General features: G+C 34.5%; 1 protein-coding gene across 3 annotated transcripts; it reads left to right on the top strand.

Moving 5' to 3' along the window:
* Window positions 1–1,764: 1,764 nt before the first annotated feature.
* dl (REL proto-oncogene, NF-kB subunit dorsal) lies at window positions 1,765–27,961 on the top strand. Of its 3 annotated transcripts, XM_085960203.1 has the most exons (12): window positions 1,765–2,043; window positions 2,227–2,310; window positions 9,700–9,780; window positions 13,096–13,297; window positions 14,997–15,149; window positions 19,452–19,630; window positions 20,286–20,518; window positions 21,234–21,395; window positions 21,481–21,559; window positions 22,891–22,983; window positions 25,266–25,355; window positions 25,617–27,961. In XM_085960203.1, the coding sequence occupies exons 2-12, from the start codon at window positions 2,289–2,291 to the stop codon at window positions 26,009–26,011; spliced, it is 1,689 nt and encodes a 562-aa protein (XP_085816329.1). In that variant the 5' UTR covers window positions 1,765–2,043; window positions 2,227–2,288; the 3' UTR covers window positions 26,012–27,961. The 3 variants fall into 3 exon arrangements, with proteins under 3 accessions (XP_085816329.1, XP_085816327.1, XP_085816328.1); XM_085960201.1 differs by lacking the exons at window positions 25,266–25,355; window positions 25,617–27,961 and having other exon boundaries at window positions 21,481–22,977; XM_085960202.1 differs by lacking the exons at window positions 2,227–2,310; window positions 25,266–25,355; window positions 25,617–27,961 and having other exon boundaries at window positions 21,481–22,977.

Raw genomic sequence — 27,961 nt, forward strand, 5'->3', positions numbered from 1 at the left:
GCTATTGTTAGGCACTCACAAGAAAAGGATGAGATATATTCGAGAGGAAGATACTGAGAAGATTTTTGGACTAGAAAATGGCTTTTGGCAAATAATGAGTTACAACTTACAACTCTATCACCTTTTTGCCAAGTCAATTTGTTTGCACATTGTGTTGAGCGAGGGCTAGTAGATCATTTTGTGACTTTTGTTGCTTTTGACCTATTCAGGGCAATGTTCAGTATTGGAGTGAATATGTTGACTTATGATTTACTTTTAAAACTTTGAGAATAATTTTATTATTCTTTCTAAATTCAAAAAAGTCAAAACTAAGTACAAAAGTACCGACCTATATAAAATAAAATTACACAAATTTATAATATTGAAGCGCAAAGGTGCCTCGTACAAGAAAAGAATACAACGCATAATAAAAATAATATTTATGAGGTTTGCACATTTTCCTGTTGTCTGAAAACGATTTCGATGATTTTTGTGGATTGAATTTTGAAATTATTAATAAATTCAATGTGTTATGGGGTGCAAGAATTTCATAGATAGGTACATATTGACCAAAATAGGATGTATGAGCCATACAGATAAACGCGACAGTGCCTAGATATTACGTTTCTTTTTAAATGATTCCAACATAGTAATCTAATTTTACATCAAAAAAACATTAATAAATTGATTTATAATTAAAAAAATGATAATATTTTTGTACCTAATTGAAAAGATAATATTTTTTATATTAAATATTTTTTGCATCCGAGTACTTCATCATCATCAGCTGGAGTCGATCCACTGCTAGATGAAGGCCTCCACATAGCTCCTTCTACTCTTATCGGTTCTTATGAGTACCTATTTACCTAAAAGCAGGTAATAATTTACATACGTATTATGTAACTATTATCCGGCATTACAACTGAATGTTTTCCTTAGCCACCTACAGGAAACGTCACCACGACCCTATTTCTGCCACAAACGCCCTCCACTCAATGACATTATTAATGTCATTGCCTCCACTGCATTAACTTCTGAGATGCTGTTTTCAGTTCATCTAGGTACCTATCTGTGCAGTTCCTATTTATTTACCCTTACACAGATAGGTACTTATTTTAATCGTCGAAAACAATCCACCTTAGGTATACCTATATTTCTAATAATAATAAAATAAATTATTGCTTGAAGACCCACCATGAGGAGGTATTATAATGGTATTAGCAAAATACTGTCACTAAAACCTTAAAGGCTTCCAAATCGATATATCTACATTTATGTAAGTACCTACATCAGAATAAATATTCTAGGTAAGTAATCCAAATTTCCGGAAGTAATTGACAACACTCATTTTAAGATAATATACAAACCGGAAGTGCAAAAATGTGAAATAAAAAAGTTTTCTGATTTCAAAACGGCGCGCCGGAGACGTCTCTTTTTACGTGATCGGTTCGTCCTTTGTCCGGGATGCGATATTAATAATTAATATGTAATGGAATGTGCAAGAATTACTTTTTAAATATAATTATTATAATTTACCGTAGTCGTCGGCTAATCATAACAAATATGTGCATGGTGCATGTTGTTTCGAAAAATTATGATTTTATTATCAATTCTGCCCGCCGAACTCACGCACCGGACGAGTGAGAGAGAGAGAGAGAGAGAGAGGGAGACATGTTTGTTGCGCTTGCGCTCTAACAAAAGAGACGTCACCAGAGTCCCACGTGACGTCTCCGACCAATGGAAAGTTGTGAACGTTACGTACTAATATCGTATCGCTCGAAAGTTGTGGTCACCGTTCCTAAAATAATTGAGTACACATCGCTTCTCTGTTCTACCGGTCTGGGACGTGCAGATATTTCTGCGAATCATTATTTTATCTCGTAATTTTATTATCAATTAGAAAATTGCCATTATAAGTTAATCTGTATTGTTTTGACAGAAGAGTGTTTTAAAGTTGTGCATTCTGTCCGCCTGCCTCGCGTGCAGTGATCGAGACGAGACCTTGATAACTTGTTTCTTCGAACGAGTGAAATACGACTGTGTTATAGGATCATGTTAATAGAGGTATGTGTATGGGTTATGTCCATTTAATGTGCTGTCTTTATAATAGGAGTTTTAAAAGTTTGACAAAGTTAATTGACAGTCGAGTGCTGTGATCACGATGCAAAATTATGTGTTTACTATCTGTTGAAACTGTTGAATGTTCGGATGAAATACTACTTGGTTAACTTTTAAACTTTTGTTAAGGGCCCTCGGCTATAAACGGAACGTCAGATTGGCTCGCGACTGTTCTTATTAAAGTCCAGTAGATGGCAATGGAAAACGGTATAGGTGTGTAAACATAACATATAAAATGCATGACAAAATGATAGAGTTGTGCGCTTTTATAGTGAGTTTTGCATGTTTATTATTTCCCGTAGCGGTAGGATTACAATAATAATTGTGTAGTACCTCTGTGTGTTTAAAATTGCATGATTATTTCCTTTTGTTTACATTGTTCACCGAAATGTGTATCGCACCTACCTATAATAGCACCGATAATAACATAACAATCATACTCTCGGTACATTGTATATTATTATAATGTATGCGGTGGTACACAAACATGCGAATTAGAATCTTATAGGAATCAAAATAGATCGACGCATGCTATGTTTTACTTAATTTTATTTCTTATAATAGTAGTCGCATTAAATTATTAATTTAGAACCATATTAGCGTTGAAACTATGACATAGTGATAGTATTAGTAATTAAAAATAGATTAAATACATACGTAGTGGATAACTATTAAAACTTCAATCTTTGTTATTTTAACCAATATCAAACGGCAGATACCGTACATCCAATTTTGGAACATGTCACAAGTGACAAAATATAAGACGTAGGATTATAATGTGGTCTTAATATTTTTTAGCTAGATACCTACCTATTAATTCATTTATTCGTGAGATTTTTTCAATACGTAAGTATATAGGTACCTATTTTTTTTATTTTCCTGTCGGTGTTGTAAGTAGAAAAAATATAAAATTTCTGGTGCAACTATCCAATAACAATAAAATAGTAGGTAATTAAAAATATGTTTAAAGTAAGTACTTACATCCATAAAATTTAAATATAATATTATTGTCTATAGGTACCGAAGTACAAATTGTATGATCTTGAGCATATTTTTTTTATTCTGTGAGTAGGTAGGTACTTCTATAACAGAGGTACCTAATCAAAATTAATTTGTTAAAATAACCTTGAACCTTTTATTTTTATCAAAATGAGTACGTACTTGGTAGGTAGGTACCTACAAATAATAATAATATATATTTTAGATAAAACATTATGTTGGTAGACTCTGGAATTCATCCAGATATAGTGAACCATTGACACATTTAAAAAAAAACTTAAAAGGTTTTTTGTAGATACTAGAATTAAAATAAGTACCTAGCTAACAAAATGTCTACACATCAATCCTATTCAACCGTCAACCTATTCTGCATGAACCGAAAAAATCGGGGCAACTGAAATTGTTTATGCCTCCAAATGTAAAATCCTCGTTTATTCCTGGTACCTACCAACTTAATATTATTTGTTACTATTTCGGAATGAAATAAAGTAGGTCTATCTAGAAAGTTATGTTTAGTTTTACTCTTGTCTTAATGTTATTCATATTTTTTTTTTACTCTCTTTCAATAGGTAACACTAAAATAATTACCTACCTAATCTTTCACTTTCTGTTATATCACCGATATGATTAAAATACCTATTCGAACCCCAATAATTAATGCATTGCAGCAAACAAAATCTATCGTATTTTTTTCTAACGTGGTAGAATATTGAAACCCATGACAGCTGCCCCTTCCTCCCCTATTGATATGCCTGGCACACCCTGTAGTATCCCCTCCCCACCCCTACTACATTGATCTATTTATCTAATCACATTAATATGCACTCCAAATATCTCATATCAATGGGATGTGTAAATTTTATTGGTTGACTTGGATTATTACACAATATTTATTACATTGTATCTTAAGTAATTCTATTATTTGTAAATAATACAAGCAGTAAACACTTACAAAAATATAATGTTGTGTTTTTTTTTTTCACAAAGCTACTAATTCATACTCGCTATTCAATCCATCACTCACATCACTCTGCTCACAATAATTGTAACGTTTTACGTGTTACTTATTCAATAATTTTATCATTTTTGTATTAAATATCCTCATATAAATAGGGATGCCATCGAAAGAAAAACTATTGACACCTGTAACTATCAGTGGCGAAGGGTGGAGGTTGGCTGTTAAGATTCAACATAAAATAGCGCACACTAAATTTTGCCAATCAAACATATTTGTTTTCATTGAACTAAGATTACAGTTAAGTTACAACAAGTATGACTGAAAAAGTATCGCCCATAGCACACCTAAACTATAATGGTTTAGTTTAGGCAGGGTTTAATTGAATTTTAAAATCTAGCCAGCATCATCTGCAAATTGTATTCTTAGTTCATTGAAAACAAATATGTACTACTGACAAAGTTTAGTGTGCACTATTTAAATCGTATCTTGACAGCTTTCCTGTACCCTTCGCCAATGGTAACTATCTATATTATGAAATCAACCTTGCCCATGAGAGCTTTTTTTCAATCGCAATAGGCTACAGAAAGTTTTAAATCCAAAGAAAGTAACATTACTTCTTTTACTTTCGTAGATGTGAGATGTACACTTTACTACATCATTTCATATACCTACTTCAATAATGATTATTCTAAACATGCTAATTACAACTTTCAATACATAATGCATTTGTCAGGATTTAAATGTGAAACCTTTATACCCTACACTCCTTGCACACCAGATAACAAATGCTGTTCTATAATTTGATTGTCCTTGTGTATATAGGTATTTCAATTATTTTTGTATTGACGTCGATCCAAATTATTAACAGAACAAATATATTAATTTAGAGATCGTCTATCTCCCACACTAGTAGCGTTCTCACGATTTGCATTCTTCTGGGAATAACGGAGGAGCTTGGGCAAAGTGAATATGTAGTTGTTCCTAAGATGTCATAGATAAAGTCACACAGCTTGATTTGTATAATATATACTGCTTGCACCTTAATGCCATGTCCGCCAGCGCCAGTCGGTTTTGACGAAGTGAACTTCTGCGATCAAAACTTTATTTTATTAAGTTTCTTGCTAATGTTTGTCTCTTAAGATTTTCATAGTATATATTATAATTTATAACAAATGATTAGCCTTTCTATGCTGTAGGTTAGATGTTCATTTATTTATTTTTGTACAAACAGATTCATTTTCGAATATGATTTTATTATTTTAGGTTGTAAATCATGAATGGCAACTGTGATGTCCCTAAGCAATAAAATTGTATTAAAATCTAGCACATTCCACTACAGTATTATTTTTTATTTATTATAGTATACACCAGCGGTGCCCAACCCGTAGCTCGCGAACAACGTGTTGCTTGTGTACCATTTTAATGTGGCTCGCGGCTCGCATATTCAGATTATGTATTAAGCGAGCAGTGTATGTCAAATAATAATTATGTCTGAATATGAGCCAGAGAAAAAGAAAAAACGGACATATACTTACAATTTTCAAGAAGATGAAGAAGAGAAATATTTTTTTATTTATTTTAAGAACAAATGTATTTGTTTTATTTGCGGTTCAACTATTGGGCTATTCTTAAATTTCTTCTTTTAAAATTCTTTAATATCCTTAAAAAATATGGTACTGAATATCCTATTAACAGCAGTTTAAGATCTAAAGTGAAAGAATTGAAAGCCACATCAGTTGCCCAACAATCTATATTTACTAAATCCGTAACTAAATCAAGAGCTGCTACAATTGCTTCATTTAAGATTGCTGCACTTGTGCAGTTACTAGTGTGCATTGCAAGTGCACTTGCAATGCTCAATAGTAATAAACAGTAGTTGTGTAATATTATTGTGTTTTCTTTTACCTATTGTGCTGATTTTTTCAAAAAAAAGGTCATCTTCTTATGTGTGGCTTGCCTAAAATTTTGAAATTCTTGATTTACTCGAGATAGACTAAAGGTTAAGCGCCACTGGTATACACTATAGTATAGGTACATACTGTTTCCGCTCCTATAATCCTTTGGCCCCTGTAATCCAATGCGCTGGCTTCTGATCCGGAGGTTCAAAGTGTGATTCCCCAATGAGGTCACAATACATTTTATGTGATTTCTCAGTGCCTGGATGTTTCTGTGATTGTTTCACTGCAACTACCTCACTACTGCAATGTAACTTGTTGTAATATTAATAAGATAAGAAAGAAAGTCATAAGATGAATAGTATTTTTCTGAGATTTCAATATATTTTTATTTATCATACTAAAGTAATCCTAAAATCTATGGGTTCCAACATTTTCAATCATGGTATTTTCAAAAATTATAATAATATTTGGTTACACACACCCACGGTGGCCCCGCGGCTAAAGCGCTGGACTCTAACACCGTGGGTCCCAGGTTCGAATCCTGTGTCTGGCAAGTACACATATTGTTTTTCAATTTGTGTGTGAGTCAGGGTATGGACCTAATAGGTTGAGCAAGTGGCTGACATCCATTTCCCGTAAAAACAAAATCTGTTAATACAAACCTCTACTCTGTGGAGGCCCATATGATCATATTAGGATCGGATATTGCTTATGTTATTTCTTCAATATGAATAACAGCTGTAGTTAATAGGTTAGGTTAGGTTAACATAGTATCCAATATTTCTGTATTTATTTTGTACTACATAGTATTTGAAGTTTTGAGTATAATTTTATGAATTATAAAAGTAGCCGACTATAATTTAGAAATTATTATTTTATATATTGTTGTATTTTAGAATTTTATCCCCTTCAGTCCCCATAATTGGTTTAAAAAATGGTTTGGCAGATTATAATCCCCATTAAATAGTTGCAAAAGTCCTACCCACTCAATAAAGGTTCCATGGGAATCATTTAAATTCTATTCGTCGGATGGTGACACATGATATAATATAAAAAAATGCGAAATAATTGCAAATTAACACAAAACATATACCCACTCAGTGGGGTCACAGAATTACTATGATTCCTTCCTTACCTTATACTCAATTATGTATGCATATTATATATACAGCAGCGGCTAAAGATAGAGGTAGGCTGTTAAGATCCAACATAAATAGTGCACAATAAACTTTGTCTGTCATACTTATTTGTTTTCATTGAACTAAGACTACAATGAGTTAGTGTTTGTTAGTTTTTAAAATTCAATTAAACCCAGCTTAATCCAAGTCATAGTAGATAATAACCAAAAAATATTCGTTTATCGATAAAATATCTAAAATTATGCCATTAAACCATACATAATTTTAGATTTTATAGATGGAAGAATATTTTTTATCGATTATGGTTTTGTTAGACAGGGCTTAATGAATTTTAAAAAACTAACCAACACCATCTGTAATATTATGTATTCTTAATTCAACGCAAACAAATAAGTAAGTATAATTGAAAAAGTGTGCACCTTTTTTGTCAGATCACCCATTGCATTCCTAAACTATTATGATTAGGTCTATGCAGGGTTTAATTGAATTTTAAAAATCAACCAGCACCATATACAAATTGTATTCTTAGTTTAATGAAAACAAATAAATATGGCTAACAAATTTTAGTGTGCACTATTTATATCGAATCTTAACAGCCTATCTACACACTTCGCCACTGATACATATTATATGATTTCCTTGATAACTTTAAACTTAACCTAGTGCATTATTTTTACTTAAATGTTGCTGGAGTTTTATCTTACTGGGCCTTTTGTTCTAGCGTTAAAAGTGCAATCATTTAACTATTATTTTGTAAACATTTTAATTAAATACGATATTGTGATTTTTGTAATGTCTACCTACTAAAAAAGTATTGTTTGTTTATATTATTTTCTATTAAAAAAAATCTTTGTATGTTTGGCATTAACATTTGCATTTAGTGTTCAATGTTTTTTATTTTTTCATTACATAATACACTTTGATATAATAATAAATCCCTTTATCGATATACCTAAGTATATTAAAAAAATAAAACAATTTTTATTGTCCACACAATTTGTAATGTGGATATTTTAAAAATAACGGAGATTACCTTACCGTATCTCGTTGCTTCTGCAGCGGGACACCCATGTTTCTCCCCGTCAACACCTCATGCCCGGACAGCCAGTGCAGGGAATATCTGTCCTGTGACCTGTCGCACCCACAAACGGCTATTGTGTACAGGAGATAGTCCTTACAAAATTGATAGCTTTAGTTTCATTTTTGAAATCATATACCTGTATGCAACCGGATATACTATTATTGGATTTCTGTTTTTAATTAACTGCTATTGATTGCCATTGAGAGAACCAGTTCATCGCTTAAGTACCAGTTAAAACTCACCTAATATGCTCGTTTTGAGATATTCTTAGTCAAAGATCTTAATAATTTGAATAATATATCTTTTTGAGGTTTTATATCCTGGTGGAGAAATATTTTTATACAAATACCGCTAAATCTATAATTTAATATTTGTGGTAAAGAGAAACTTTTGAATTTGAAGCTGTGTAAATCGTTGGTTCTAGTGTTGGTTTTTTTACCATTGTAATCTACGTGCCCATTTTCAAATTAGAAAAAATCACCGATTTTAGCGACCAATACCTAATTGTAAATAATATTTATTTGTATCGTTTTAATTCAACGTCATTAAGTTTTTAAACATTCTTTTCATATGCTTTTGACAGATTTTGAAAGTTGTGAATTATTACATTTTGTGTGACATCACATTTATTATAAATAGGTATAGAATATGTACATACTTTTTGTTAGATTTTGACTGTAAATGAACTTATTGGTTTTTGGACTTTTTTACACTTCATAATTATTACTGAAAATAGTATTTGCTGGTTATTTGTTAGAAAACTTTACATTTTTAAAGATAATCAAGGGTTCCATAAATAATCAGATATAACAGAACGGTGATAAAACAGAACATAAAGATACAGAACACCGATAAACAGAACTATGACATTTCAGGAAAAATATTACATTTTATATTGAATTTTTTGTATCTCTATGTTGTATAGATTTTTATTAACACAGGTTTTCAATATGCCGTAAAAACATCAAATTATATAATTTCTGCATTCCTAATCGCTGGAAAGCCTCAATTAAACAGGACTCAACTTGGTGTCGCCGTCAAGCTAGGTTTATCTCGTTTTAATCAATCTAATATGTTCAAAACGCTTGGATGACTAGGTACAATGAAATAATGAGTTTAATAATTCTGTGGAGTTGTGCAAGATTATCAAAATCAAACAGATAAATTGAGGTTTGTACGCCGAATCGTCAACATGCAGTGATTATATATATATATATATATATATTTCTTTATAAACTTAAGTTTTATATGTATTTAATTAATAAATAGATACAACAAAAATTAATTTTTTATTTTCCCACTGGTTGTTCTGTTTTGTCATCGTTCTGTTTCTTGATGTTCTGTTTTCATTAAGAAGATATCATTAACAAAAACACCAACTTCTAGATAAAGCTCTTACTAAAATTGGTTTTTCCAGGTTTCTTCAGTAGAATGAAATGTAGCTCTGTTATCAAGATATTGTAATACAACTTAGTGTTGAATAATTGTAAAAAAGTGTTTTGCATTGATTTTGACATTCTGTTACAGAAGGCGACTTGTCAACGTGTGACGTAGACGTAGACCATGAGGAAGGTAGTCAACAATCTAACATCAATATTAGTGATGTCAGTAAGTAAATCAACTTTCCCTCTATTTTCTATTACTCATTCAATCTTGCCATTGATGGATCACATTTTTAATTCACTCATACATCGTGTTCCTGGAAAATTTGCCTTAAAGCATCGGTCGGTTCCAAATGAGGCTATTGGTTTCAGAGTCAGTTAACTCTTTTTAACGTTTTTTTGTATTCCTCTTGATTCTGATCACTTCATCATAAAATATCATATCCATCTCCGTTTACTAGTAAAATTGTATTAAACCGGAAGTTGGTTGCAGTGGCAAAGGTTGGAGGTAAGCTGTTAAAATCCTATATAAATAGTGCACACTAACCTTTATCGGTCGAACATATTTGTTTTCATTGAACTAAGACTGTTACAATGTGTAGATAGCGTTTGTTAGTCTTTAAAATTAAATTAAACCCTACCTAATCCAAGCCATAGTAGATAATATTCAAAAAATATTTTATAGATAGAAGAATATTTTTTATCGATTATGGTTGGGTTAGGCAGGGTTTCATTGAATTTTAAAAACTAACCAGCCTCATCTGCAAATTGTATGCTTAGTTCAATGAAAACAAATAAGTATGACAAATTTTAATGTTCACTATTTATGTCAAATCTTAACAGCCCCCCCCACCCCTCACCACTGGTTGATTGCAAAGTCAGTTACATTTATATTTTTCAACAAACCTTAAACATGGTTTTTTTATTAAGTTTAATGACTTTCAGATCATTTTATTTAACTATTTGATTGTTCTATAGTAGAACAACTTAATCTTAAAATTGCGGAGATTGCGATTTCTTCTACTGGGCACGAATTACAGAGAATAAATTAAAATATTGTTACCATTATTATTTACGATTACTCTTACATGAAGCTCACTCGGCGACGCTCTAACAATGTAATTTTTCTGTCAAAACTATCGAACTTCACTCATATGCGGTATTATAATTTTAAGTTTGCAAAAATAAAACATTTTATTTGCAGTCCTAAATCGACCCCTTAGGCCCGTTTCAGACGGGACACCGGTGTCGTGCTCGTATTAATATAGGAGGCCTTTGTATTCAAATAAAGGGGCCTTTTTATTATGTTTATGAACGCCCCAGAGCTAATAAGTCAACGCGTGCCCGGTACACTTCTCGTCGGCCGCTACATTCTCTTGTTTTTATTACCGCAGCCAGTTTTCTGTTCTAATTTATAATGCAAAATTATGGGTTCACTCATTATCTCTTTCATAAACTTAATACAAAGGCCCTTTTATTCAAATACAAAGGCCTCCTATATCATATAAGAGCGCGACACCGGTGTCCCGTCTGAAACGGGCCTTAGGGTCAAAGAAACTTATCTCAATTTTTAGCGATTTATATAATATATAATATATTACATTAAGTGACAAGGAAACTTACCAAAAGTCAATAATAGATCAATAGGTACCTGAAAATACTGTTTTGTTAATGTCAGTTACTTATGTAAATGAGACACATTTCTTTGACCCTAAGGGGCCGAAATGTGCTTGACAGATCTTTTGCTATTCTAGAAATGAAAAAAGGGAAATCTCAGTTTTTAGTAAAAACTGCAATTTTTTTAATCACACATAAATTACAAAAATAAATGTATTCTTTTTCGAGATCAATAGGATGTTTATTTCTTGTTCAAATTAAGAGAAGAGTATTTGTCAACTTTTATAATGCAGGTGTTCATGGCTTGTTATTTGTCGATACGAAAGTATCGACAGACCATAGGTTATCGATAGCCATCTAACAGAGGCTTAACTATGCAGAGAGCTGCCAAACAGATATGGTGGGAATATACTTAAAATACAATGTATGTATTATTTTCACCCAGATTGTCGGCACATACTTGTGTGACATTTATTTTGTTGTTATCTGTCAAAATTAGTTCTAATATTACTCACAAATTATCAACTTAAAATAAATGATACTACTTATCTCTCATTTTTTATAAATTTATTTCACTTATATCGACTTATATCATGGCTGCGGTCGTGGTCATGTTAGCAGCGATCTGTGACACTAAATCTCCCCCCTATTTCACATACATATCTATGCCCCCAACTCCCACATACATAGAAATCGCAGTCCATAACATGTGAGTTAGTTCAGATGTTCAGACATAAAACAATATTTCTCCAGACAACATTGAACCTCCAATCAATTCTTTTTACATAATCTTGTTTTTGATAGTGTCTGACCTGTCATGATTTAGTTGCATTCTGGTCTATTGAATTAATAGCATTTAAGGCATAGGTGGCCTACCTTTTCAGCAGCCGGGCCAGATTCTAAAAATGAGATTTCCTTCCGGGCCGCACAACCGATTTTTTTATTATACAAAACAAAAGAAATATATATTAATAAAATAAAACATAAATGAGAATCAAACATATTTATTAGATTAGACTTTTTTTAAATAATAAAAAATTAACAAAATAATATAAAAACAAGAAATTTTAGTGAGAAGTTTGATTTTGTGTGGCAGAACTAAGTGCATCAATATCCATATCGAGTGAGGTTGTTCCGACATGCAAACAGTTTTCCAAATGCACATTAGTGATTCGTGTTCTCACTCGCGATTTGATATGCTGCATCCGACTAAAAAGCTATTCACACGTGTAAGTGTTTCCAAATAGCGAAGTCATCATTAGAGCATGTTTGTAAAATGCAGGATATTTCTCCTTGTCCAAATATGTTTTGTAAAACTCTTCCAAACCAACCTGATGGAATTTCTCCTTTAACTATTCATCGCAACATATTTCACAATGTTCCATTTGTAAATTTCCCGGTAATAAATTCACGTCTACGGAGAATGGCGTTGCAAATGCAGCAAAAAGCACACGGTGCTTTTTAAAATCTTAAGCCAATATTTGATCCCAATTTGCGAAATTAGCACATCTAGCGGTAGCATTTGAGTTATTATTATTTTTTATTTTCTCACTGCTCCACGGGCCACAAGTTGACACCCAGTGGGCCGCGGGTTGGCCACCCATGATTTAAGACGAATGCTCAGCCTACCAATAGAGCAGAAAAATAAGAAGCAAGCAATTCGCGACAATTTATTGATATTTTACAAGGCCATCGTGGTGCACCCCGGACTCCAGACGAAGGGTGCCAGATAAAAAGACAAATGTGATATTTAAGTATAGTGTTAAATCTCATGGTGATTTTTAATTTTTGTTAAAATATCGCTCTATCTATATAGTATACATTACGCATTATGCAATCCAATTATGTCTCATCGCCAGATGAAGGACTAGTTATCTCCTGTAAACTTATCAAAGTAGTCACCGACTGTTGTGAATTTTTCCAGTTGAAGTCATCCAGACAACTGATCCATCATTCGAAGCGGCCGTTCAGAATTGTGGAGGAGACATGTTCAGCGGCGGGGGAGCCATTCCGGGCGCGGCGCCTCTTCAGCACGCGCCTCTGCACCAAGCCGCAGCGCAGCAGCATCAGAGGCGGCGAAGTGCTTTCGTCAAGATCGTAGAAGAACCTGCCTCTAAAGCTCTCAGGTACCATAATAATCATTACCTACTGCAACTATCCATTGAATAAATATTATGATTTCATCATAATAATATTACTGAAATGATCTATTAACACCTAATAATGTAACGCCAAGATCATCATGCTAATCTCGTAAATGAGTGTTTACCAACCTTACAACAGTATCCTCTTTACACATAGTGGGTGTACTCCATATTACCAATTCAAATTTTTACTTCAGAGTCAGATTCAAAAGTTTTTTTTGTCAAACGAAAGTTTTCCTTCAGAATCATTTGTGGGGGCTTTATTTAGGTCTTCCAAGCTGCCAATTGAAAGTCTTTTTCATTTGATATGTCAATAATATTGTGTCCGGAAATTTGTAAGTATCCAGTTCGCCGTATCACACTTCACCGTGAATGTTGTAATGGAAATATATGGCCGTATATTAAAGACCGTCCAACCTCTTTGGGTCGTATAGTACTGCGGTAAAATTTGTGTGTAACACGGCTCTTATCGGTTTACAGGAAGCCAGCGGCAAACAAATTTTGAAAATAGCCAATATCTACTGTATATACTGGATTATTTGTTAGGTTAGGTTTTCATTCTTGAATTCATGAATTTTGCCAAAATCGACTCTGAAAATAGAGATGACCATCTATCTCTTTCCGATAAGAAAGCTCACGGCAAACTGTACTACAGTGAAATGTAATACGTGCAATTTACATGTAACCCAATAATATTAACTAGTATTTTTTATTAATAAAAATTCAACCTCGTACTACATCAAATCTTTTCCATAGTTTGGGAAACATTGCAGCATAAAATATATCTCTCAAATTTTGACTCATAAGAGAAAGAATTCTCACACTGAAAACAGATTTTTGGCATATATTATGTAATACAGTTGACTCTCAATTTATCGGAATTATATTAACCAGTTGACGGATTAACTGCACGCTAAAAATAATTTTATTATAGTTTTGGCACTTTGAACATATAAATTATGCATTTTGATTAAATATTATGTTTGTGGTAGACCTAATGAGTAGTCCTAAATGATCTGCATATTAATATTGTTATATTTTAAGGATGATTAATTTTCTAATAGTTATGTTTAAAACCTGCAGTGAAATTAGGTAAAATATTATGACCATTGCATAGTTTTAAAATATTATCATTGATGTTTTTTTCTATAGTCTATTATCTTCATCTACCATAGTAAAATGGGAGTCAACTGTAGGACGATTTCGTAATTGGAATAAACTGTGGTTGCAATTGTTATTATACAGAAGCAATATATTAGGGAGGGGGTTAATTGCAACAATGTGGAAAAGGATGCAGAGTTAAGTTTGGATTAACAGATTGGCAGGAGACGCTGATCTCAAAGTTTTCTTAATTTCATGACCCGAGGGATCAGAATTCTAGGTTGTGCACAAGTTTAAATTGATGGTATATCACACAACACAATTATGCTATATTGCGTTAGGTTAGACTAACTGTACATTAATACTGTAATTATGTATTGTTTCATTGGAGGCTGTTTGAACACTGATTGAACTACACTAAATTAACTCAAGTGTTCATTGAGCTATTGTTGTATATTGGGCCGTATATAAGGTGTATAAGGAAGGTAGATTGGATACAAAATAGCTGTGAGATTTTTTGTCATTCTGTCTCGCAGAATAATTTTGAATACTCTGAAAAAAATACTTTAAATGTTTACAGATTTCGATATGAGTGCGAAGGAAGATCTGCGGGCTCGATCCCCGGAGTCCATAGCACGCCTGAGAATAAAACTTATCCCACAATTGAAATTGTTGGCTACAAAGGAAGGGCCGTAGTCGTTGTGTCATGCGTCACCAAGGACAAACCTTACAGGTAATGAATGATGTTTGGCTAAATTCTATATAATATTGAGAAAGTTTTCCCAATATACATAACATGATAATATTACCATTGTGTTTTTTCAACTAAATAAATCAAATTTAAACAAAAAATGACTGCTAACCGTTATAAATAAAGTTGAAAGCTTCACAAAAACACCAAGATTTTATTTTTTCTTCTTTTCTGGCACTACAACTTGAGGTGGACTTGAGTTGCCTCAAGAAGACTCCTCCACTTTGCACGGTCATCTGCTCATTCTCCAGTCTTTCTATTCCTTTCTAGTCTTTTCTGTCTTCGTATTCGTGGTATTCCTGCACTCAGTTTTCCTACTGGACCATTAAACATGAGGTGTTTGTTCATCCATGCGTGTCTGGTACATCGCAGATGTTGGGTTTTAATAAATTAGTCATTAAACTCATCAAATAGCTAATAGAGCAAGATTATATTTGGACATACTTTTATTAATAAAGCAAAAAGTGAAGTTATAAACTATTTTTTTCGCAATGGCTCATATGTAATCTAATATGGATCTAGAGAGCAATGAGGAGGTTTGTGAACAGACTTTTTTGCAAGAAATGGATGTCAGCAACCAGCTCAGACCCTTAGGTCTATGTTTTGGATCCCAAACACACATGGGTATTAGATATTACCTATGTCAAGACTGATATAAATACTGTCAGTAATAGTGACCATAGAAAGATATAAATCTGCCTCGATTCTTACTCACGTTATTTGAGCACCCTACTTTCACTGTGGTAGTGTTGCCAATAATCAAATAAAAACATGTTGGACAAAAAATAATTATGTCACCCAATGAGGCCTACTTTCAACACCATATTGGTATATTCATTCACTGGTTGTCCGTTGAAATACTTAGTTTGTCATACTGCTTTACAATAAAGGATATAGCCAAAGCATAAGTCTTAGAAGTAAGATCTCAAAAAATATTCTATATTTTATTTTACTATTTTATTATTTGTTTCTTTATTAAACACCACAACAGGCCATGAAGCCAATAATAGTGGTAAAACACCAGGCTTGAGAAATGAGCTATTAGATTATGTAAATATATTTTGACCTCACTGCGAATCGAACCGAGAACTCCGTGATGGAAGGCCAGCGCATTACGCACTGCACCATAATGTCAACCAGTATCTTACACTAAAACTATTCCAACTGCTATTTTTTTAAATTATTCAGTAAAATTTACTTTCCCTGTGTAGTTTACATAATTCCCTCGACAATTTATGTTTCACCCGTTCCGAGTGTTAATTGACATTTTACACATCATCTAACTGTCATTTGTATGTAAATTCCTATTACATAAATAATTACTGTATCAGACTTGCCAACAAGTGGTCCCGGGATTCAATTCCAACCTCTTCAATGATTTAAGTAAATTACGTATTTTAATCGCAGACATTGATGCATAATAGATTCCAATCCCTTTTCAACCCCTTGAGTGGTTCCAATAACCCACTTTTCATTGTAATTAGAATCACAAGTTCCTAAATTTCATGGCTATATTAATAATTCTGGTATGAAGAGGAAAAAAGAAAGAATGATTACTGTTTATTAGTTCTATAATGAAACTGGATGTAATGTGGACTTTGAATCTGTCAGATTTCATACCGCTCGCTTTATGTCTAGATAATATATGGTACTATTTATATATTTAATAAAATTAGTAGACTACATATTGTATCAGCTGTCATTGTTGTGACGCTGACTCTTATCTATAATTTTTATTATTTTGTGTTAAAATTATACTCATTCCCTAATTAAACAGGTTGTTGATCATTATTATCTTCCATAATAATATAAAGAATAATTTCTGTATATTACCTGCATCAATGGTCCCAAACGAGGATTTCACAAGAATTTACAAAAAGATATTACACCCAAATTTTTTTAATTTTTTAACAAATGTGAAATTATTCATTATTTATATATATATGTATATTATCTCATAGGTATGTATTCTTTTCCAAGTTTTCCCACAAAGCATTTTGAAAATCAAGCTATCAGTTTAAATGATAAAAAAACGTTACCTGGTTAAATATTCGCATGGGTTATCTATCGTTGAGCATGTTAACAAAAACAATTATAGGTAGGTATTCTTTGACTGAGTTCCGTTCCTACACGTCGGTCGTAAGTCTAGTTTCATACAAAATATTGGAGTCTTACTTGCGTACATAAAGTGCATGGACAACTGAGTCGAATTTAAATATCGTAAAAATCCAAAATAGAGTGAGGGAGACCCACAAAGTCATAATATTAAGATGAAGAAGAATATGAATTTATACTGTTTTAAGTTCCAGAAAATACAATTTCTCTCTCACAACACAGTTTGTCGTTATATCGAAAAGATGTGAAATTTAAATTCCTCATTTTAATGTGCCAGATAACTCCCATTAATTTTCTTGCCAATCAAAATAATTTCATCACTGACGGTAAACATCTAAAACGTTTTTTATTATAAGGCTAAATAGTATTCCAGATCACCGATGAATGCTAAATTAATAATATCTGTATAGATTTGAAACTGGCTTATTCTGTCCTGTCTATTTTTAATTTGTACCAAAATAGATACAGCTAACCTACATACAAGTTGATAACTCAAGACTCCCAAGTTTTACCCATTCAAGAGCTTGATAAAATACATGTTACTTTGGGAGGATATTGTTATATTATTTTCAGACCTGAATTTTTCATTATACAAAATTGTAATCTTTTCCTTTGATTATTTTAAAAAAATCTATTACAAATTACATATTTTCTAGGCACACATTATTTTGATTTATTCGTTTATTATTGCAATCTGTTTGTGTAATACTAGTATAATTTGTTATTTATATTGATTTGAACTTATTAAAGCTTTGTAATGAATACTCTATTTTTAATTTTGAATTGAAGACAAAAGTAGCATAAATGCAATGTATAAAATTAATGTGACACTGACCCTCTTCCTTCGCAGTATAACATATTGCTGTTAAATTTTAATATAATTTTCCCAATATACCAACCAATTAGAAGAAATATAGGTTACCTCCTTTTCCATTTAGTAAAATTTATGCATTTTATCCAAGGCCTGAACAAAAACGATGCATGAGTGGGAGTGAGAAAGTATTCGGCACCCTTACAATCTCTGCGACACGCACTAGAGTAAGATAAAAGGTCTACATATCTGTGAGCTAGTTTCCAAAATTATCGCGATCAAATCGGGGCAAAACGCTTCACATAGCGTCGATAACTTGCGAGCTCGAGTTGCTAAAATTGATATTTTTTGTGTTAAACATAAAGTCAATGGTAAATATTTTTAGTTAATTAAGTAGAAAAGATGGTTCTGTGTGTTGTCTTAAAATGTGGTAGCCGTACTGATAAGCAAGAAGATGGTATTACGTTTCATAGGTAAGTTGATACATGTTCGTGATAATTTATTTGTATTTTATTATATATTTTAATATCAGTGACCTAGTGTTTCTTTAAAATAACTTAAATTATGGATATCTTTACCTAATGGTTGCATTTTGACCGCTTAAAAATACTATATAACGTAAAAAAATAGAAAATTATATTTTAATTCTGAGCGTCTAGTGCGAGCACTTTGGGCGAGCACTAGCGAAATGGTCTATGGTCTCGAACATATGTAGACGAATGCGTTCGCTCGCCCACAAACCAAACGCAAGGCACGCGGCTTCATTTAGCAATGCAACGGGTGGCGTCTAGATGTATCTATAGTCTAAGATTTTATCGTATCAGGCATGAATGGATTTCAGTCCATAGGAAATGAAACGCGAAAAGCATTCACCATTCCTATTTTTATTTCCTCAACCGGCATACGTAAAAGCCATTTTTAAATTTCATTTCATTCGAAAAGAACTTGACACTTCTACTATAAGATTTATTTGCCAATTTTCAGTGCATATGAAAAGACAATCTGTCACGATGATTGGATGAGCAACCAATAATAAACACTTCGGCATTTTACTTGGCTAAATCCTGTTCAATCCCTTATAACTGAATGCGAGCAAGTAAGTGTAAACAATGAATAACAAAAAGTGGCAACCATTTCTTGAGTTAGAAAGTCAGAAATGTCAACATAACGGTGTTGTATCTACATACCTATGCAGTTTACCATTCACCCATGCTTCATTAGCTAGGTATACACGTTCAAATGTCATAATAGAAATAGTGTTATAAAACTGTTTCTTCCTAATCGTTTATATAATGAAAAAAAATGTTATCGTTACATATTGTTTATGATTATTTATATTTACTTTCTCTTATTTACAGGCCTCATCCGCATAACTTAGTTGGAAAAGATGGATGCAAAAAAGGCGTATGCACTGTAGAAATTAACTCTGACAGTATGTGCGTTTCATTTAGCAACTTAGGTATTCAATGCGTTAAGAAAAAAGATATAGAAGATGCTCTGCGAGTTCGAGAAGAAATTCGAGTCGATCCTTATAAGAGTAAGTACATAATGAATTACTATATTTTAATTATTTTTTTTATACTTGGATAGGAGAGAGATGTTTTAATGTAGACGCGGCTTCGAACTTCGACCATGGGTAGCTGCTGGAGTAGTCATAGGTCTATGGAGGTGGCTACAGCTTGACTCCTTCCGTGTTGTCGAGGGTCGATGTGGTGGTCGAACGGATAAGAGGAGTTGATGGGCTACAACTCCCTATTTCAGTACTATAGCATGTAATGGCTTCGACGCATGGAGGTTATAGGGAAAAGAAGGGTAACAACAAATTTTATCACGGACGTGACGTGTTTTCGTCTTGCAACACACTAGTTTTTAGTTTGATGATAGGGATGCAATAAATATATTAAGGACTCTTGCTTCCCTTCTCCTGCATGTAGCATAAAAACCTGTTGGGGATGTTATAGTTCCCTAACTGTCGTTTCCGGGAAACAGGTTGTGTCAATTCTAATGTATTTTCCCGCTCAGCAGTTTGTATTATTGTCAAAATAGAATTATTTTATACTAAGGGAATGCTTAGTGAAATTATGAACTTTTCTGAAATTAATCCCAATTAAACAATTGATACAATAATATTTCATTTGAATTGTCGATCATATAGGAAAGACACGTTCTTATGTTGTGAATTATCTTTTCAGCTGGTTACGGACATCGCAATCAACCTACTAGTATAGATTTAAACGCTGTCAGATTGTGCTTCCAAGTGTTTCTGGAAGGGCCGGAGAAAGGGCGTTTCACTCTACCTTTGCAGCCTATCGTGTCAGACACCATCTATGACAAGAAAGCCATGAGCGAATTGGTCATCTGCAAAATGAGTCACTGTTCAGCTCCCGTCGCCGGCGGACGAGAAATAATATTACTGTGTGAAAAGGTAATCGCCTCTGTATAATTTTCCATCTTCAGGAATCCTTAAGGCAATCCACCAATTGCAAAATGACGGTCCATTACAACACCAATTCAAATCCACAAATGTAAGAATTTAAGCGATCATTATATTTCAAATATATATTTTTGATGTACTAAATCTAAACTAAACACACTTTTCTATTGTACTGAGACAATAATTATTGACTAATGATTTTTTTTTCGAGCGCAAGCATGCAGTTTTCTTGGGCAATAATTACATTCAAATTAATATGTGTATCTTAAAAATAATTTGAATCTGACTCAAAAATATTTTGGTGTTCTTTGATTATATATTTTATATTTGTCCTTCTGTAAATGTCCAGTCACATACATAATGTTATGTCCAAAGGAATGAAAAAGTGGTAAACAATATTTGCTAGTGCTCTAGCAACTTAGCTTGCACATGTCAATATTTTTTGCATTGAAGCATACAATATTATGGCTTCATATTAGTTGGTATAATACTTATTAGATTTAAAATGAGGTGAATAGACCTTTCAGTGCACCAATGTTGCTTTTTTTCTATGCAATGATAGTTGTACTTGGCTCACCAATTTATGTAATCGATGCAGAACGGCAAATTTTTTTTTAATAATGGAAGGCTATATCCACTCTCATTTAACATCTTTGGTCTTGTTCATCATCTATTTAAGAATGACTAGTCTTTTTTAATGTTTTAGGTGGCCAAAGAAGATATTACGATAAAGTTCTACGAGGAGATAGACGGCAAAACGGTGTGGGAAGGCTACGGCGACTTTCAGCACGCCAATGTGCACAAGCAGGTCGCCATTGCTTTCAGAACGCCTCGCTACCGAACTCTAGACGTCGAGCAGCCCATCAAGGTGAGTTAATTTTTTTTTATTTAGTGAACCCACCCAAAAAGGGTACAAAAGGAAAGGCGCTGATGCAAATGTTATCCTGTTTCAGGTGAGCATCCAACTGCGGCGGCCAACGGACGGTGCCACCAGTGACCCGCTGCCCTTCGAGCTGCTGCCACTCGACTCAGGTAGGACGGGGCTACTCTCGCGCCGCCGAAACACCGATTACAGCCTCATCAACCAGATTCTCGCCGAGGACTCAGACCGCAAGGCTAAGTCCCGCCTCAGCGCCGCCCGCCCCACCGACGGCAACAACAATAGCGACGAACGCTCCCTCTCTGCGGTTTCCGTTTCCGATTCGTACACCAACTCCACCCCCGAGGCCGCCGTCGACCTCACTTCCCCTGACGATTTCAAAATCGAAAACGTCCTCGTGGCCGATGCCCCTCCGCCCGCTGCCCATGACAGGAATCTCAACGAGCTCCTCGATCAGGTGGCCGAGCTGGACGAGATCTACTCGGAGAATCAGACCCGCCTCGGGAATATGGCTGCCATTGGGGGTCGTCCCAAAGAGGCGAGCATGGATGTCGATGAATTCGACGACAAGAACACCTACAGTAGCCTCCAGATGGCTTACCGAAACCCCCTACCCATAACCGAGCCCGACATCTCATACGAGGATGTCGTCACCCACAGAGGGCCCATAGTGGAGCTGGCCCCCCTCAAGAGGGACCCGGAGGAGAAACTTCCCCCTCTGCCCCCCAAGAGGATCCGCAAGGCACCGTCTGTGGAGAGTGTCCGGCCGGAGGCAGTGGAGCGCGTGCTACACACTCACTCCCAACAGATGGTGTCTCGCCCTTCCCTCACGCGCTCCTCTGACCGCCTGCCGCCCGATCTACCCTCGGCCCCCAAAAAGAAGTCCTTCCTGTCGCGCATCTTTAACCGCAAGGGCAAGGATGGGGCAGCGCCACGCCGCGCCTCGGATGGTAAGCCAGGCAAACCCATTGCCCGGAGTGCCAGCAGTGTGTCAGGGCAGCGGCCCGCCAAATACCGCCACGACACATCGCACGCCTCCCTCAAGGGGTCCTCTGGCAACCTCTCCCTCGGCACCTCCCTCCGTTATACAGACAGTGTCACACACATCTCCCTCCACGGCGACGGAAACGGAAACCGCGACTCGGTCTTGTCCACCAATGGTCCGGCGATGGGGCCGCTGCCCCCCACGGGCGACGGCACCATCCTCGTGGCCGAAAACGTTTTGGCCATCGACGCGTCCGCCCTCCGCAAGATCCAGGATAACCTGGATCTGACGGACGCTGAGCACTATGCACTGTACATGGCCCTCGCCCCACATGCCACCGTCTCCGAGTTTGACGAGCTCAGCTGCTACTACTCCCCGGTGGAAGGGGGCAAGTTCCCCCTCGCCGCCCCAACAGGCCGCGACACCAAGATTTAAGATCGCGCTTCCCAAAAACTCTCCTATCGCGTCCATGTTTTCATATTTTATGTTATGTTTTAGACCCCGTAGTGTTGAAACGGAAGAGGCAGAAGTATTCCGGGGAACCCGATGTCCACCTCCGAAACTTGCAAGCGCCTCCGCAAGACGTTGCCAGTAAGTTTTCAGCGGAAGCTCCACTCCCTCGTTATTTATTTACGAGCCTAGAAAACGTCTGTCACGGAATGTACTCTTTAGAAAAATTACTAGATTTCAAATTTTATTATGTTAATATAGTGTCATCTTTGTTGGATCGTTATTATTTTTGTTGCGGCACGATCATTTCATGTATTTAAAATCGTATTACGAATACGACTAATCTACGTTGACCCCTTTCGCTGAACGCCTCATCGATCGGGACTTACATATCAAAAAAATTAATGTTGTAGAAATTTTGTATCGCCTCGCCGCTGTCATTCGTGGTCTCCGAGCCTCAATGTCATAGACACAGTTGTGTTTCCATTTATGCTCATAAAATAGTGCCATAAAATTACATTAATAAGTATAAAAGCAAACAGAGAGTGCTGCCACCCGCGTGGGACACTCCTAACCAAAGACTTAATTTTTATCAATCATACATCGTTTGGGAAAGTGACCCAATGTAAGTCTCTGCCCTTATTGTGCAGCAGCTATGAAAGGATATGCCATATGTCATTTATTGTGAAATAGTTGAAAACTAATGAGCCACTGTTAAATTAATTAATTATTTATTTATATCATTTACATGTTTACATTTTTAACTTTTCAATATTGTAAGGTGCTGGCAGTATTTTTATAAATTTTATACTGATAATAGCTTTTAAAGTGTATTAATTATTAATCTAGTCAATTAAGAACTAGTCAAAATGTTTTTTTTTTATATATTATATAATATTCTTAGGAAAAATTGTTTGAGAGTAATATTAATTGAAAGTCTATCGAACTGCCTGTTAAAACTGCTCTTGTAAAATATGAACCAAAGCGTTTTTGTTCATCTTAACTATTTAAGAAAAACTGCTTGAGTGAAAATAAATAAATATATATATAAATTTTAAAAGATTTTTTCTTGGACCTAGAACGTTTTCAGAATTTTTCTTACGCATGACGTGGGGGAACATGTCGTAGAATTATTTTTCAGAGGTACGGATATCATGATAAAATTCTTAGCATGCACTAGAGTGGTTTCATTTTTTTTTTACAATAGCATGAAAGCTTAGTATTATTAATAAGTAGTTTTTTTTTTGTTTGCAGTTCTCATTTTCTTTTCATTTGTAGATATGTCAGGTTTTAATTTTAGTACATATTATTTTATATGATAAATTTTCATTTGTATATTATAGTTGATAAAACAATAATAATTACTATTATGCTGTTGAAAATAATGCGTAATTCATATTATCTATTTTACAATTCTTCTGAATAATTCTGAATAATCGATTTTATTTCATCGACAATTAAATAATTACTAATAATAAATTTAATACGCCATACCTAACACTAACTTAATAATATGAATTATCACCGTAATCATAACAGCATTACAGTATTTTTTCGTAATCACCTCATATAACTCTTTTTGTAGATTTTATTGTTGTTTGTGTGTGTGCATTTAGTTTTATAACCCTTTCCAGACGGTGATATTATTTTTCCTTCTGTTGAAATCTCCGATAGGACATGCTTTAAATTTTACAGAAGAGATAAAAAACTTTTCCATTGCCGCAAACATGAGATTAGACTTTCAATTTTTCTTTGTGAGCCTGAATATCTTGATTAATTTATATAAGAAGTAGTAAATGGTTCATTGTAGTGTTTTTTAAAAGCTTACTCATTGGAAGTTCTTATTAAAAAAATGATTATATTTTAATTTTGATCTTAGGTACATATATAGAACAATACATATTCTAAAGAATATGGTGTAATATAAATGAACGGGAACTTTAAAAACATCATTTTGATAATATCATCACTGCTCTACATGGATTACGACACATTGTGCCCATATATGTTAAATTTAATCATATGTATTATACCAAAATGACAAACAATATAATGTCGATAATGCTATTTTTTATTTACAATTTAATTGATAATAGTGTAGGTATACACAAAGAAAAGCAACAAACTTATTCTAACAGTTGTGTTTAATCTAGCACCTGCGCTCGTACAATATTGCCATAATAATAAATACTGGACATGCTATTACACTTTCCAAGTGCGGGCATAATAGGCGGTTAATTTTGTGTTCACAATAAACACAATTGCTAGAATATTACAATTTTATTGAATATTATTCATTGATTCCATTGGTTTGGGTTATAAGTAGAGAGCAATTTTTATTGACTAGCTAAAATATCGTACAGCTTACGGAAAACATTGATGTTTATTTAATTATTTTCATATTAACCTAGTTTAAATTGCAGGTATGGACCCGTTGGCTCAATTACAAGGACCCATATATCAACAAATTTTTGAAATGACACCGGAACATTCGATCAAAATGGAACCTAGAGGTGATTTTTTTTTAATATTTATTTAAACATATTTTTTTATAACAGGACCTCCATTTTGACATTTTATATAGCGTAATTTCAAAAATAGATAAATTCAGCAACAACCCCGTTCAGACAATTAGTAAAAATCATACAAATAAAACACAACAGCTCCACCTATTCCCTGCACCTTGTCATCGAGCGGTACCCAATATAGTCAGCAATTTTAATCAAAAACAAATGACGCTTGACGTAGTAATTACGTGAAAATCATGTTCACAGATCAAACTCCTTCTCCCTACGGCGGATCGGCACTGCCCCAGTTCGGAGGAATGTATCGGTCGATGCAGGACAGCCCGTCGCCACAGCATCACGCCACGCCGTCTCCCCCGCTGGACTACGCGGGTGGCTGCTGGCCAGCGCCCCTCCACAACCCCGTGGCCCCGCCCGACCACACCACCCTCAGCAGCCTGCTGGATATGGACAGTCATCAGCTGACGCAGCTCAACTCAGCCGACTTCTCCCTATCGTCGCTGCTGGAGGGCACTTACCAGCCCAACCCGTACGGTGCACAGTCCAGGGGCGACCTCAACCGCATGAATGTGGAGCAAGAGAACATGACGGACAGCCTCTCCCGCCTCACCACCAACGCTATCAATCAGCACTTCGACCTCTAAGACTCGCAGCGCACGCTTGTGCGCCTTTTGTGATAGACTCTTCTCCACGTATGTGTATATAACGTGACGTTACCCTTTTGCAAATAGATAATATTATTTAAGTGGAGAGAATGAGAACAAATCGCATTTAAGAAGTGTCGGCCAAAGCTTACACGGCTGCGGATGACACAAGTTGGAATACGTTATATCCTTATGCGTGTGAATCTGAGACAATTTTTAAGAGTGATTTTTGAAAATTAATATAAGAATGTGCACAGTTTGCGATCGGAAGAACGGTTTCGTTTCATCGATAAGTTGACAGATCAAGTTAATCGGAATAAAACTGTCGATAGAAAGTTTCCGCGTGTACCAGTGAATAATATTGCAATTGACCACGTCATTATTCTGTTTATCAAACAAAATCATTAATGTTGTTGTACGTTTCGTAAAATTCGAAACATTACTTTCAAAATTTTCTTGATTAGAGAATCTGGTATCGGAAGGATTAATAAAATATTAAAGTTGTATGAAACAGCACACGTTATGTTTGTATAAAATATGTAATAATTTGCAATATGATTTTAATGCCAAACTGACATTCTTCGTAAATAGATTATTTTGTTTCAGTTGAATTCAAATTTTTTTTAAATTTCTTTATTCATTTCTATAAATGGAAATCATTGTTATTTGTGTACATAGTGATAAAAAAAATTTGTTACGTATATTTTAAAAGTGTTTCATTTACTCCCACTCATTATCTTTTAAAACGATGTACTACAACTCATACACATGCTTTTACTGATTGATCGCTTAGTCATTCACGGCAGTTGCCGAGCTGAGCAGAAGGACGATAGGGTATGGAAACATGTTGTATAGATTATGATTATTATACAAGCAAGTCACTAGTTCATATTGCTCGAATTGAAACACAAACATTATATCTTTTTATGTGACATCTAGGTACCTACACAAAACGAAATATTAAATGAATCGATAACTACAAAATCCTCATCTCCAGGCAAATTATTAAATCCTTCCACCATCGTGCACATACCCAGCATGTGTGAGATCAGCAGATCTATATTAAATTATGAATAATAATATGTAATATATTATGTCAGATTAAGGGCATGATAATATCTCAAAGATATAATAGATTAAAATTCTTCTTTCAGATCTGTATTAAATGCGGTTATGATTGGCTTAACTCGATAAATAGGTTACATGTAAATTGTACGTATTACATTTCACTGTAGCACAGTTCGCCGTGAACTTTCTTATCGGAAAGAAATGACTGTATACTATATATTTTTATGGTCATCTCTATAGCACTGAGATGAAAAAATTACGCGTTCTGTATTTCTAATTTAAATACATACCAATTTTCTACTGTCTTTCCCTTGTATTTCGGTAGTTTTTTTTACGTGTTTTAGGTGCAAGTCGGTTTACAGGAAGCCAGGCGGGAACCGTGCCAAATTTCATAAACGATTTTTGCAAAAACCTAACCTATAAATAATCCAGTAGGTATATCGGCTATTTTCAAAATTTGTTTGCCGCTGGCTTCCTGCTTTTTAGACAGTCTTTAATATACGACCATATATTTCCTATACAACATTTCACGGTGAAGTGTGATACGGCGATACAAATTCCCGGACACGGATAAATACACCCATATCGAATGGGTCTCTCATTTTAGATAATCTACAGTGATTAAAAGAGATGTCCTATGCAACTTAATGAAAAAATGGTTGCCGATATATCTCAGCAACTGGACGGTACGGCAACTCTCGCTTTGCACACCACAAGACAAGTTGCCCATCTGAATGCTCCCATGCAAAAAAAACAACCAGTAGCTGTGGAATTTCATTTTATCACGTGCAGAATTTTAAATCACTGATAATTTAATTTTATTGAATAATATGTAAAAATGAAGTCATGTGGGGGTAGGAAGATAATGTGCTGCTTGTACAG

This window comes from Rhyacophila brunnea, unplaced genomic scaffold (assembly GCF_057557595.1).
Source record: "Rhyacophila brunnea isolate RB1 unplaced genomic scaffold, BYU_Rbru_1.0 scaffold_11, whole genome shotgun sequence".
NCBI lineage: Eukaryota > Metazoa > Arthropoda > Insecta > Trichoptera > Rhyacophilidae > Rhyacophila > Rhyacophila brunnea.

What these genes read in the sequence shown, in the direction of transcription:
- dl (XM_085960201.1), top strand. Translation starts at nt 2,289, where the DNA reads ATGGCAATGGAAAACGGTATAG. An exon ending in CCTGCCTCTAAAGCTCTCAG is followed by an intron (nt 13,298 to 14,996) that starts GTACCATAATAA and finishes AAATGTTTACAG; the next exon opens with ATTTCGATATGAGTGCGAAG. An exon ending in TAATATTACTGTGTGAAAAG is followed by an intron (nt 20,519 to 21,233) that starts GTAATCGCCTCT and finishes TTAATGTTTTAG; the next exon opens with GTGGCCAAAGAAGATATTAC.